Source organism: Pseudophryne corroboree, chromosome 2, assembly GCF_028390025.1.
Source record: "Pseudophryne corroboree isolate aPseCor3 chromosome 2, aPseCor3.hap2, whole genome shotgun sequence".
Lineage (NCBI taxonomy): Eukaryota > Metazoa > Chordata > Amphibia > Anura > Myobatrachidae > Pseudophryne > Pseudophryne corroboree.
The window spans coordinates 209,053,368-209,067,170 of NC_086445.1; the positions used below are offsets into that span (position 1 = coordinate 209,053,368).

General features: G+C 44.0%; 1 protein-coding gene across 1 annotated transcript in view; it reads right to left on the reverse strand.

Moving 5' to 3' along the window:
• SLC4A8 (solute carrier family 4 member 8) overlaps positions 1-13,803 on the reverse strand; it is a 369,348-nt gene that overhangs the window by 18,097 nt on the left and 337,448 nt on the right. Inside the window, exons 19-22 of the mRNA XM_063952268.1 lie at positions 6,448-6,699; positions 4,989-5,057; positions 2,185-2,358; positions 52-189 (exon numbers count right to left, since the gene is read on the reverse strand). Of these exons, the coding sequence (XP_063808338.1) occupies positions 52-189; positions 2,185-2,358; positions 4,989-5,057; positions 6,448-6,699 (633 nt within the window). The remainder of the gene's footprint in view (positions 1-51; positions 190-2,184; positions 2,359-4,988; positions 5,058-6,447; positions 6,700-13,803) is intronic.

Genomic DNA, 13,803 nt, shown 5'->3' on the forward strand with positions numbered 1-13,803 from the left:
AGTACTGTATATCTCACCCTGTACTGGTTTTCCCACTATTTCCCTTCTCACCTCCAATTCTTTAGCTTTGTTCTTAGCATCTTCTAGTTTCTTTTTCTTGCTCTCTGGCATCAAGTCATCAAGCCAACTGAGCTCGCGGTTAGAGAAGCAGAAATCCATCACTTTGCGGACAAACACCAAAGCAAGGACCTGTCATGAACAGTACTACTATCAGGTATATACAGTATACACGAGGACATCCGACATACAGTACACAGTGCTGTTCTGGTGTATGCTGTACATTACGTAGTAAGCCATTCTAATTATTTATAGCACACAAAATATAATTTCTAATACACACAGATCATATTTTACTCTCATCCTTTTTATTTCCATGTGATACAGTAATTGGTTGTGACTATAAGTCCTTTACTGAGAAACACATAGCTTTTTTTCCCTATATGAAGTTGCAAAAACACTTACGAAACTACATGTGTTCTATGATATGAGGAAACATTATCCAAATTATGTTAAGAATTTGAAAACAATACAAAGTGCTATAATAGTGTAGTACATACATGGCATAAAGGCCCAGCAAACGCCGGTATAGCACTATGCAGTTTCAGCACTAACCGGAAGCAGGCATATAGTGGAAATGCAATGAGCAACTGAGTTCTATAATTTTGTCAAATCCTATATAATATAGTCTTACAGAACACTGCATACCTGATAATTAGACCATTGTGAAGAGTTCTATAAATTTGTCAAATCCTATATAATATAGTCTTACAGAACACTGCATACCTGATAATTACACCATTAAGATTATATTTGTCCATCCAAGATTAAGGGGCATATTTATCACAATCTGCATCTCAGATGTGGATGGGGTGTGGTAAATTTGCATTGCAATAACTGAATACATCGCAAGGATGTATCAATTATTGCATTCAGGGACAGAGCTTGCGAGAAAGCTCTGTCCCTGCAAATCCTCTTCACATACTTCTTACTGTCGCTGGCTACCACATCCCCTCCCCTTGCACTTACTGCCCAGTGATCTGTGAGCTCTCTCCTCCGTTCAGCTGGCTGCCGTGCTCCTGGTTTGTGACCCGGGTCAGCTGCTCTATGCTGTAAACTGAGACGCCGGTTTACGGCACACCTGACTGAGGTTACAGAACAGGAGCCCAGTGACCAGCTGACTGGAGAAGAGAGGTCACCGATCACCGAAAACCTGGGTGCAGGTAAGGGTATCATTTTGTTTTATTTTTTCGTCCACTTTTTTTTGTGGGGATTTCAGCTTGTGTTCTATTTTAAAAAAAAATGGAAAATGTGATCTACCTTTATTTAAAATATGCAAAATTAAGGGGCCTGAAGTAGTTTTCATGAAAATTGCTCCAAAAGCCCTTTAGTACATTCAGTAAAACTAAAATAATGTGAAAAGGGTGTGAAAACATCAATTTTTATCATTATTTTAGTAAAAAAGAGATTGATATATAGGGCCATAAAACACTAACAATAATTTTATCATAATTTTAAGGTGTGCTTCTTCTTAAAACAGAATGAAAGTGAGTTTATAAAGCAGATGACCCATTCACCCTTAGGTGTTTTAATTAGCTGGGTTCCTGCATTTCAGATCACACATTGATAAGGCCCTATTTAGAGGTAAGTCCTGAATAAATTTGTAACATGTGATAGTATAAGGAATGTTAGGGACCCATGTGATGAAGTCACCTGGCCGCGGTACATGGGCCCACATATTTGCGCAAATGTGAGCTAAGAGCTTCAATTATACGCCATGTTAATTGTGAGGGTTTATTTAAATTATTTTTACTGTGTTCTTAGTGCTAAGAGTGTGCATCTGCATCTCTCTTCCTCCAGCATAGTATTAGAAGCCTCAGCATGATAGCACCTCTTGATATCTTTAGTAATAGGATGTGCAATCCAGGTTCCCCCCTTTTTCCACTATATTTGTGTAAAATAATAATAATAATAATAATTAATAATAAGATAATACCCATTGATGTATTCTATTAACATGCTGTACTATAAAAGCTTGGCTCAGGCATTGCAAAGCAAGAAAATATACAATAATATACTGTAGTTGAGTTTGAGTTTAAATTCAAATTCGCAAATACTGGAAGTGAATTATACTTCTATCCTGGAAGATCATGAACTGTAGAGATACAGTATGTGGATATATTTTACCATCATTGGAAACACAATAGCAGCTGGAGATGCCTTGATAACCCACAGTAAGACCAGACAGGTGAGCTGAATAATAGTGAACAGATGGACTTTGCGCAGAGGAACGTGCCGCAGGTAGATAAAATCCGGTTGATGTTTGGGCGGCATTGCAAAGAGAAGTAGACGGTCAAAGAACTGGAGAAAACAGTAAAGAAAAATTAATTAGATCAGTTTTTGCAAGAAGGAAATTAACGGCTCCTGGCTGGTATCCAGGTGACACATCTACAACGTCCAGGTAGATGTCAATAGGTCGACATGCATTATGTCAACATGTACAAAAGGTTGACATGACAATATTTGACATGTTTGTTTTTCCATGTTTTCCCAACATTTGCTTGATTTACTATCCTTGTGAACTACGATTGGGAATAGTAACCTATGCTGAGAGCAGCGAGCCACCTTGATCAAAGCATGGCAAGCGAAACGAGCTCATGAGGGTATACATTTTTACTGGTGGTGGTTACATAGTACCAAACATAGAAGATTTGACCCAAAAAACGGAAAAAAATAAAATAAACATGTCGACCATTTGTGTCAACCATTGTCATGTCGACCTTTTGTACCTGTCAACCTAAATACTGTAGATCTTCTATACCACACCCTATTGGCTAATATGCTGCAGTCAGTATAATGACAGCCGGAATCCCGTCTGCCGGTATCTCATACTAGATCCTGATTTGAACAGTCTACATAATGATTTTTTTGTTTCTGGTTTTTATTTGAGGAGAACATAAAACCAGAGCACCAAATCCAAAGACCTTTCCTACTTCGGAGTAACATGGTATAGAGGACGGTGATAGCTTCTATTTTTTTTTCTTGGAGGCTGCACTATTTTGTTTATGAGCGCTGTTGATCACCATTTGTATATTGGAACTATATAAATAACTGTCAGTAAATCATATACAATAGTAGTGTATATATACGCAAGTAGTCAACATACAGTATTGTAAACAAAGTATGTACTGTACATTTTGTCAAATTGGGATGAAGCAATCCTTTTTTTCTGTATTTGACTTTTAAATAAAAAAAAGTGGCACATAAACGAAGCTTGTCAAGATTCCTGAAGTCTTATTGGAGTTTTTATTAATCTAAGTTGTGTTTTGCCCCAGGCAGTAATTTGCATATCACTGTAGATGGCATTCCAATTAATTTACTCTATATCAAGAGAATTCATTTTTGGATACAAAATGTTGAAGAAAACTGAAGAGGGATGAGAGTGTTAACTTATCCATTGTCAAAGTCAGACGAGATCATTTACATAACAGAGGAGGCGCAGCACAGAGTCCGCTTTGGTAATGCTGTTTATTTTTATAACACGTATGTTAACTGAAACATAAAAAGTAATATATCATAATATGTCCTACTGTACCTCTCCTTCCCTTGCTTCCTTCCAGCCGAAAGCAATTAGCTGCTCTGAGATCTGACTGTCACGCAGCACTCATCACTGGCCACCCTGACAGCCACGCAAGTGCTGATCAGTTGCCACAGACAGGTAGAATATTATGGATCTCATGGGAGATTTGCTAAGAGCAATTTACTCAGGCACCCGGGAGCATTTGCCAGCAAGAGGGGAATAAACAGTCTGCCAATCCTCCTGCAACACAAGAGAAAAGCTCCCTTTCTTCCAGCGAGGACAATGTGTGCAGCCTCTTCAGCTCATATGAACGGACATTCTGAGTACTGTACTAATGCACGCAGGCTGGCATGCAGCCTGGCAGGACAAAGCACATTACAAGGAAGGTTGGCAGATACTGGGCAAAGGCAAATACCACCAGGGAAATCCAAATCGTACCCTGTGATGACCTCTGCTTTTTCAAACATTATATATATATATATATATATATATATACACACACACACACACACACACACACACACACACACACACACACACACACACACGTAATGGACCAATGTTAATGTCTGCATGTAATGGTAAGTGTTGCCCCTGCATTATCTACTCACCCACCTCCTCTAAGGGAAGAAAGTACGGTAGGCTTTTATTTTGACACTCAGTGATTTTTTTTGTTTTTGACAAAATACTTGCTTAAGTTAACTTTTTTTTTATTTGGTGAGAATATTTAACATGAAGCATGATATCAATTACACCAAAGGAAGGAGCAGCAATTAAATGTAAAAATATGAATACTTATTAATATATCAATTTGTGAACTGCTGTCCTGGCTTTAAAAGCAAAGTACTTTATATGTACTGTGGTACTACTCCCTGATATTTGAGCCTACTAATGCTCTTGAATTGCAAATTCTGTAGGCACTGTGGTATGACAATAGTGCCATCAAAGGCACCGTGGGGATTATTCTGTCCGCCGTGATGCTACAACGTCTCTGCGCCTGCTACTCCTAAGAAAAAAGCGTGCAGCAGTTTAAATTTTAAAATGTGACTCCCATCTGGGAGTAGGATTGTGGCGTAGCGCTGGGCGGAGGATGACCGAAGGTGACGATCGGCACTTGTGTCCACTTCCTCCTCCTCACACAAGGAGATGACATGGCTCCTCGAATCAGAAGGAGACTCTGCTCTCCAACCTTTCTGCTTCAAAGGCTCCAGCAGGGACCATGATAGGATGTGGTGATAACTAAGTAGTATTTAAGAGGCATGTGGGGAGGTATGATGGACAATGAAGAGGTCTGGGGGTGTGGCTCTTTGTGGTATTTATAGATATACTGTATTATTAGTCCTTGGTCTCTGATTGGTTGGCCACTCTTGGTCTAACAGGTTAATTCTGCTAATCACTAAAGTACACTTACCTGTATTCCTCTCAGTGAGGATACCCCCATGTAAAGAAATACTCCGTATAAAACTGGCATTGGGATAAACTGTAAAAAAATAAGTTGGACAGTACATACAGTATGTCATCATTTACAAGGCACTCTGGATTTAATAACATAGGGAACATTGATAAAGTGTTTCTTTCTTCAATTATTATTGCAATAAATGTTTACTCATGTTTGTAAATACTCGTTACAGATAACTTGTTTTTGTAATTAGCGAGAACATATTTTACTGGTACTGTAGCTCTCAATTTTCAAATTGAAATTAAATCAATAATAACATTGTATTTATAATTTTTATTTTAAAAGCCATGCTTTATAATAGATGTGCACTGTCTGTTTATATATCACCTATGAAGTCACTGTATATAGTCATGCCTGCTCTACGTACAGAAATGCCTAGTAAGTGTATGTATTTCCTATGTGAAATGTATGAGAATGACCTGCCTAGCAGGAACATAGCACTGGTGATAGCTGAACAAGTCCAGGACAGAACAATTAAAGGAGTGGCAGAAACATGGATTATTTTAGCAGTTTAGTTTGTGCTAAGTGCCCATTTATGTAACAGCAGCGTTATATAGGGACTTGGCAGTAGGAGGCATCTGTTCATGTTAACTCATAGAAGAACAACAGTTAATCATGGCCCCAATAACCAATGAGTCTACTGAATTTACAGCTTGTAGAATAGATAGATACTGTAGACAGACAGACAGACAGACAGACAGACAGACAGACAGACAGATAGATCCTGTAGATAGATAGATATGATAGATAGATAGATAGATAGATAGATAGATAGATAGATAGATAGATAGATAGATAGACAGATAGATCCTGTAGTTAGATAGATATGATAGATAGATAGATAGATAGATAGATAGATAGATAGATAGATAGATAGATGGATATAGATAGAGAGACAGAGAGACAGATAGCGAGAGAGAGAGAGATAGAGAGATAGATCCGATAAATAGATACGATAGATAGATAGATAGATAGATAGATAGATAGATAGATAGCGAGAGAGAGAGATAGAGAGATAGATCCGATAAATAGATACGATAGATAGATAGATAGATAGATAGATAGATAGATAGCGAGAGAGAGAGATAGAGAGATAGATCCGATAAATAGATACGATAGATAGATAGATAGATAGATAGATAGATAGATAGATAGATAGATAGATATAGATAGATAGATAGAATAGATAGATTAAGATAGATAGATAGATAGATAGACAGACAGAGAGACAGATAGCGAGAGAGAGAGATAGATAGAGAGATAGATCCGATAAATAGATCCGATAGATAGATAAATAGATAGATAGATAGATAGATAGATAGATAGATAGATAGATAGATAGATAGATAGGATAAATAGATTAAGATAGATAGATAGAGATCTGAATAGCTCATGGTGTGTCCTGCTTTACCTTCAGTACTGTAGTCATAAATACAGAGCATCCCATGAGCACAAATATCATCAGGCCGGTCACTCGCTGCTCTCTGATACCAAGAAACTTGGGCTGTTCTCCAGGGGCTGAACATTCAGACTCCAGTTTAAGACTATTCACATGGGTGATAGAGAGGACGGTGGCAGCGACAAACCATGGTAATCCCATGATAGAGCATATTCCCAGCATCACTCCCACCATCAGCAGATCCAAATGGTAGCCGCAACCTTTCTGATAGTGAGACACAAAGGCTAATTAAGGTCTGCAGGTTGGGTAATACAATATGGCTTGTAGCCAGACACTGCATGGGAGTTTCACATGTTAATACCCACATCACATTGAGCATACATGGGTTTGGTATTCATTCTTGTGCAGAGCCGTCTTAACAGCAGTGTAGGCCCCTGGGCACAGCAATGCACTGGGGCCCCTACCCACCCATCAGCGGTAGGGGTGGGGGGTGCTATCAGCGGCAGCTTTGATGTCTCGCGGTGGGTAGGGTGTGTTCTATTTTTCGCTCAGTATGTAGGGCCTGGAGAAATAATTTCTGCTAATTACTCCTTTACTGCACAAATGGGGCGGGAAGGAAAACACTAAGCTGTAGAATGGGACATTGGGGGTAATTCTGAGTTGATCGCAGCAGGATCTTTGTTAGCAGTTGGGCAAAACCATGTGCACTGCAGGGGAGGCAGATATAACATGTGCAGAGAGAGTTAGATTTGGGTGGGTTATTTTGTTTCTGTGCAGGGTAAATACTGGCTGCTTTATTTTTCACTGCAATTTAGATTGCAGATTGAACTCACCACACCCAAATCTAACTCTTTGCACATGTTATATCTGCCTCCCCTGCAGTGCACATGGTTTTGCCCAACTGCTAACAAAGATCCTGCTGCGATCAACTCAGAATTACCCCCATTGTGCAGAATGGAGGGTCCCCGGTACATGACTTCCACGGTGGTAGGGGGTGTTTAATAATCCACCAACGAATATATAAACTGCATACCAGGTGCGTGGAGATGTAGCAGGGACCATCTGCTGGAAGGCTGATATCTCTGGTTCTGGGTATAGTAGAGACAAGCTGCCAGTGTCCACTGAAAGGGGAGAGTCCCGGCTTTTGAATTATACTCAGAAATACTCTAAGTCAGACAGAACCCGATATATCTGGCTGGGAAGAACAATTAACAGGCTTGGATGGGGACCACTGCTTTGAAGTTGGATATCTCCGGTTCCCCAGGTCCGATTTTTAAAAATCTGGTACCCCTGGAATGAGGGGACCCTCAGTGATCAGCCTAGGACCCTTACACTCCTGGGGCCCTTGAGCAAGAGCCCATTGAGCCCATACGAAAAGACGGCCCTGTTCTTGTGTCCTGCCCTAGAGTCTCCAACAGTAGTATATCGGCAATGATGTGATGTGATTATTCCCAAGTAGCAGTATAGGAGGGAGACAGTATAAGCCAATCACTGCTAGAGGGGGCTGTGATTATTCCCATGTAGCAGTATGGGAGGGAGGCAGTATAAGCCAATCACTGCTAGAGGGGGCTGTGATTATTCCCATGTAGCAGTATGGGAGAGAGGCAGTATAAGCCAATCACTGCTAGAGGGGGCTGTGAATATTCCCATGTAGCAGTATGGGAGGGAGGCAGTATAAGCCAATCACTGCTAGAGGGGGCTGTGATTATTCCCATGTAGCAGTATGGGAGGGAGGCAGTATAAACCAGTCACTGCTAGAGGGGGCTGTGATTACTCCCATGTTTGGGAGGGAGTCAGTATAAACCAGTCACTGCTAGAGGGGGCTGTGATTATTCCCATGCAGCAGTATGGGAGAGAGGCAGTATAAGCCAATCACTGCTAGAGGGGGCTGTGATTACTCCCATGTTTGGGAGGGAGTCAGTATAAACCAGTCACTGCTAGAGGGGGCTGTGATTATTCCCATGCAGCAGTATGGGAGGGAGGCAGTATAAGACAGTCACTGCCAGAGGGGGCTGTGATTAATCCTATGTAGCAGTATGGGAGGGAGGCAGTATACTGTAAGTCAGTCACTGCCAGGGGGGGCTGTGATTATTCCAATGTAGCAGTATGGGAGGGAGGCAGTATAAACCAGTCACTGCTAGAGGGGGCTGTGATTATTCCCTTGAAGCAGCATGGGAGGGAGTCAGTATAAACCAGTCACTGCTAGAGGGGGCTGTGATTAATCCCTTGAAGCAGTATGGGAGGGAGGCAGTATACTGTAAGTCAGTCACTGCCAGGGGGGGCTGTGATTATTCCCATGTAGCAGTATGAGAGGGAGGCAGCATAAGCCGGTCACTGCCAGAGGGGGCTGTGATTAGTCCCATGTAGCAGCATGTGAGGGAGGCAGTATAAACCAGTCACTGCTAGAGGGGGCTGTGATTAATCCCATGCAGCAGTATAAAATTAAGGGAATAACTAAAAATAAGAATTTACTCACCGGTAATTCTATTTCTCGTAGTCCGTAGTGGATGCTGGGACTCCGTAAGGACCATGGGGAATAGCGGCTCCGCAGGAGACTGGGCACAACTATAAAGAAAGCTTTAGGTCTAACTGGTGTGCACTGGCTCCTCCCACTATGACCCTCCTCCAGACTTCAGTTAGGATACTGTGCCCGGAAGAGCTGACACAATAAGGAAGGATTTAGAATCCCGGGTAAGACTCATACCAGCCACACCAATCACACCATATAACTCGTGATACAATACCCAGTTAACAGTATGACAACAACTGAGCCTCTCAACAGATGGCTCAACAATAACCCTTTAGTTAAACAATAACAATATACAAGTATTGCAGACAATCCGCACTTGGGATGGGCGCCCAGCATCCACTACGGACTACGAGAAATAGAATTACCGGTGAGTAAATTCTTATTTTCTCTGACGTCCTAAGTGGATGCTGGGACTCCGTAAGGACCATGGGGATTATACCAAAGCTCCCAAACGGGCGGGAGAGTGCGGATGACTCTGCAGCACCGAATGGCCAAACTCTAGGTCCTCCTCAGCCAGGGTGTCAAACTTGTAGAATTTAGCAAATGTGTTTGACCCTGACCAAGTAGCTGCTCGGCAAAGTTGTAAAGCCGAGACCCCTCGGGCAGCCGCCCAAGAAGAGCCCAACTTCCTCGTGGAATGGGCTTTTACTGATTTAGGATGCGGCAGTCCAGCCGCAGAATGTGCAAGCTGAATCGTACTACAGATCCAGCGAGCAATAGTCTGCTTTGAAGCAGGTGCACCCAACTTGTTGGGCGCATACAGGATAAATAGCGAGTCAGTCTTTCTGACTCCAGCTGTCCTGGAAAAATAGATTTTCAGGGCCCTGACTACATCCAACAACTTGGAAGCCTCCAAGTCTGTAGTAGCCGCAGGCACCACGATAGGTTGGTTCAGATGAAAAGCTGATACCACTTTAGGAAGAAACTGGGGACGAGTCCTCAATTCTGCCCTATCCATATGGAAAATCAGATAAGGGCTTTTACATGACAAAGCCGCCAATTCTGATACACGCCTGGCCGAAGCCAAGGCCAACAACATGACCACTTTCCACGTGAGATATTTCAATTCCACGGTTTTAAGTGGCTCAAACCAATGTGACTTTAGGAAATCCAACACCACGTTGAGATCCCAAGGTGCCACTGGAGGCACAAAAGGGGGCTGAATATGCAGCACTCCCTTAACAAAAGTCTGAACTTCAGGTAGTGAAGCCAGTTCTCTCTGGAAGAAAATCGATAGAGCCGAAATCTGGACCTTAATGGAACCCAATTTTAGGCCCATAGTCACCCCTGACTGTAGGAAGTGCAGGAAACGGCCCAGCTGAAATTCCTCCGTTGGGGCCTTCCTGGCCTCACACCACGCAACATATTTTCGCCATATGCGGTGATAATGGTTTGCGGTTACTTCTTTCCTAGCTTTAATCAGCGTAGGAATGACTTCCTCCGGAATGCCCATTTCCTTCAGGATCCAGTGTTCAACCGCCATGCCGTCAAACGCAGCCGCGGTAAGTCTTGGAACAGACAGGGCCCCTGCTGCAGCAGGTCCTGTCTGAGCGGCAGAGGCCATGGGTCCTCTGACATCATTTCTTGAAGTTCCGGGTACCAAGCTCTTCTTGGCCAATCCGGAACAATGAGTATAGTTCTTACTACTCTTCTCCTTATTATCCTCAGTACCTTTGGTATGAGAGGAAGAGGAGGGAACACATAAACTGACCGGTACACCCACGGTGTCACTAGAGCGTCCACAGCTATCGCCTGCGGGTCTCTTGACCTGGCGCAATATCTTTCTAGCTTTTTGTTTAGGCGGGACGCCATCATGTCCACCTGTGGCCTTTCCCAACGGTTTACAATCAGTTGGAAGACTTCTGGATGAAGTCCCCACTCTCCCGGGTGGAGGTCGTGCCTGCTGAGGAAGTCTGCTTCCCAGTTGTCCACTCCCGGAATGAACACTGCTGACCGTGCTAACACGTGATTTTCCGCCCATCGGAGAATCCTTGTGGCTTCTGCCATCGCCGTCCTGCTTCTCGTGCCGCCCTGTCGGTTTACATGGGCGACCGCCGTGATGTTGTCTGACCGGATCAGTACCGGTTGGTTTTGAAGCAGGGGTTTTGCCTGACTTAGGGCATTGTAAATGGCCCTCAGCTCTAGAATATTTATGTGCAGGGAAGTCTCCTGACTTGACCATAGTCCTTGGAAGTTTCTTCCCTGTGTGACTGCCCCCCAGCCTCGAAGGCTGGCATCCGTGGTCACCAGGACCCAGTCCTGTATGCCGAATCTGCGGCCCTCTTGAAGATGAGCACTCTGCAGCCACCACAGCAGAGACACCCTGGTCCTTGGAGACAGGGTTATCAGCCGATACATCTGAAGATGCGATCCGGACCACTTGTCCAACAGGTCCCACTGAAAGGTTCTTGCATGGAACCTGCCGAATGGAATTGCTTCGTAGGAAGCTACCATCTTTCCCAGGATCCGCGTGCAGTGATGCACCGACACCTGTTTTGGTTTTAGGAGGCTTCTGACTAGAGATGACAGCTCCTTGGCCTTCTCCTCCGGGAGAAACACTTTTTTCTCTTCTGTGTCCAGAACCATCCCCAGGAACAGTAGAAGTGTCGTTGGGACCAGCTGTGACTTTGGAATATTTAGAATCCAGCCGTGCTGTTGTAGCACCTCCCGAGATAGTGCTACCCCGACCAACAACTGCTCCCTGGACCTCGCCTTTATCAGGAGATCGTCCAAGTACGGGATAATTAAAACTCCCTTCTTTCGAAGGAGTATCATCATTTCGGCCATTACCTTGGTAAAGACCCTCGGAGCCGTGGATAGACCGAACGGCAACGTTGGAATTGGTAATGACAATCCTGTACCACAAATCTGAGGTACTCCTGGTGAGGATGGTAAATGGGGACATGCAGGTAAGCATCCTTGATGTCCAGTGATACCATGTAATCCCCCTCGTCCAGGCTTGCAATAACCGCCCTGAGCGATTCCATCTTGAACTTGAATTTTTTTATATACGTGTTCAAGGATTTCAAATTTAAAATGGGTCTCACCGAACCGTCCGGTTTCGGTACCACAAACATTGTGGAATAGTAACCCCGTCCTTGTTGAAGTAGGGGCACCTTTACTATCACCTGCTGGGAATACAGCTTGTGAATTGCCTCTAACACTGCCTCCCTGCCTGAGGGAGTTGTTGGCAAGGCAGATTTGAGGAAACGGCGGGGGGGAGACGTCTCGAATTCCAGCTTGTACCCCTGAGATACTACTTGAAAGATCCAGGGATCCACCCGTGAGCGAGCCCACTGATCGCTGAAATTTTTGAGACGGGCCCCCACCGTACCCGGCTCCGCCTGTGGAGCCCCAGCGTCATGCTGTGGACTTAGAGGAATCGGGGGAGGACTTTTGCTCCTGGGAACTGGCTGTATGCAGCAGCTTTTTCCCTCTACCTCTGCCTCTGGGCAGAAAGGAGGCGCCTTTAACCCGCTTGCCCTTATTGGGCCGAAAGGACTGTACCTGATAATACGGTGCTTTCTTTGGCTGTGAGGGAACATGGGGTAAAAATGTAGACTTCCCAGCTGTTGCTGTGGAAACGAGGTCCGAGAGACCATCCCCGAACAACTCCTCACCCTTATAAGGCAAAACTTCCATGTGCCTTTTAGAATCTGCATCTCCTGTCCACTGCCGAGTCCATAACCCTCTCCTGGCAGAAATGGACATTGCACTTATTTTAGATGCCAGCCGGCAAATACCCCTCTGTGCATCCCTCATGTATAAGAGTGCGTCTTTAATATGCTCTACGGTTAGCAATATAGTGTCCCTGTCTAGGGTATCAATACTTTCCGACAGGGAATCTGACCACGCAGCTGCAGCACTGCACATCCATGCTGAAGCAATAGCTGGTCTCAGTATAACACCTGTGTGTGTATATATAGACTTCAGGATAGCCTCCTGCTTTCTATCAGCAGATTCCTTCAGGGCGGCCGTATCCGGAGACGGTAGTGTCACCTTCTTTGACAAGCGTGTGAGCGCTTTATCCACCCTAGGGGATGTTTCCCAACGTGACCTATCCTCTGGCGGGAAAGGGTACGCCATTAGTAACCTCTTAGAAATTACCAGTTTCTTATCGGGGGAAGCCCACGCTTCTTCACACACTTCATTTAATTCCTCAGATGGAGGAAAAACAACTGGTAGTTTTTTCTCTCCAAACATAATACCCTTTTTTGTGGTACCCGGGGTAACATCAGAAATATGCAACACATTTTTCATTGCCTCAATCATATAACGTGTGGCCCTATTGGAAGATACATTAGTCTCATCGTCGTCGACACTGGAGTCAGTATCCGTGTCGACATCTGTGTCTGCCATCTGAGGTAGCGGGCGTTTTAGAGCCCCTGATGGCTTTTGAGACGCCTGGGCAGGCACAGGCTGAGAAGCCGGCTGTCCCATATTTGGTATGTCGTCAAACCTTTTATGCAAGGAGTCGACACTGTCGCGTAATTCCTTCCACAGAACCATCCACTCAGGTGTCGACCCCGCAGGGGGTGACATCACATTTATCGGCATCTGCTCCGCTTCCACATAAGCCTCCTCATCAAACATGTCGACACAGCCGTACCGACACACTGCATACACACAGGGAATGCTCTGACAGAGGACAGGACCCCACAAAGCCCTTTGGGGAGACAGAGAGAGAGTATGCCAGCACACACCAGAGCGCTATATAACACAGGGATCCCACTATAAATGAGTGTTTTTTCCCTTTTAGCTGCTTATATTATATATATATATATATATATATATATATACTGCGCCTAAATTTAGTGCCCCCCCTCTCTTTTTTACCC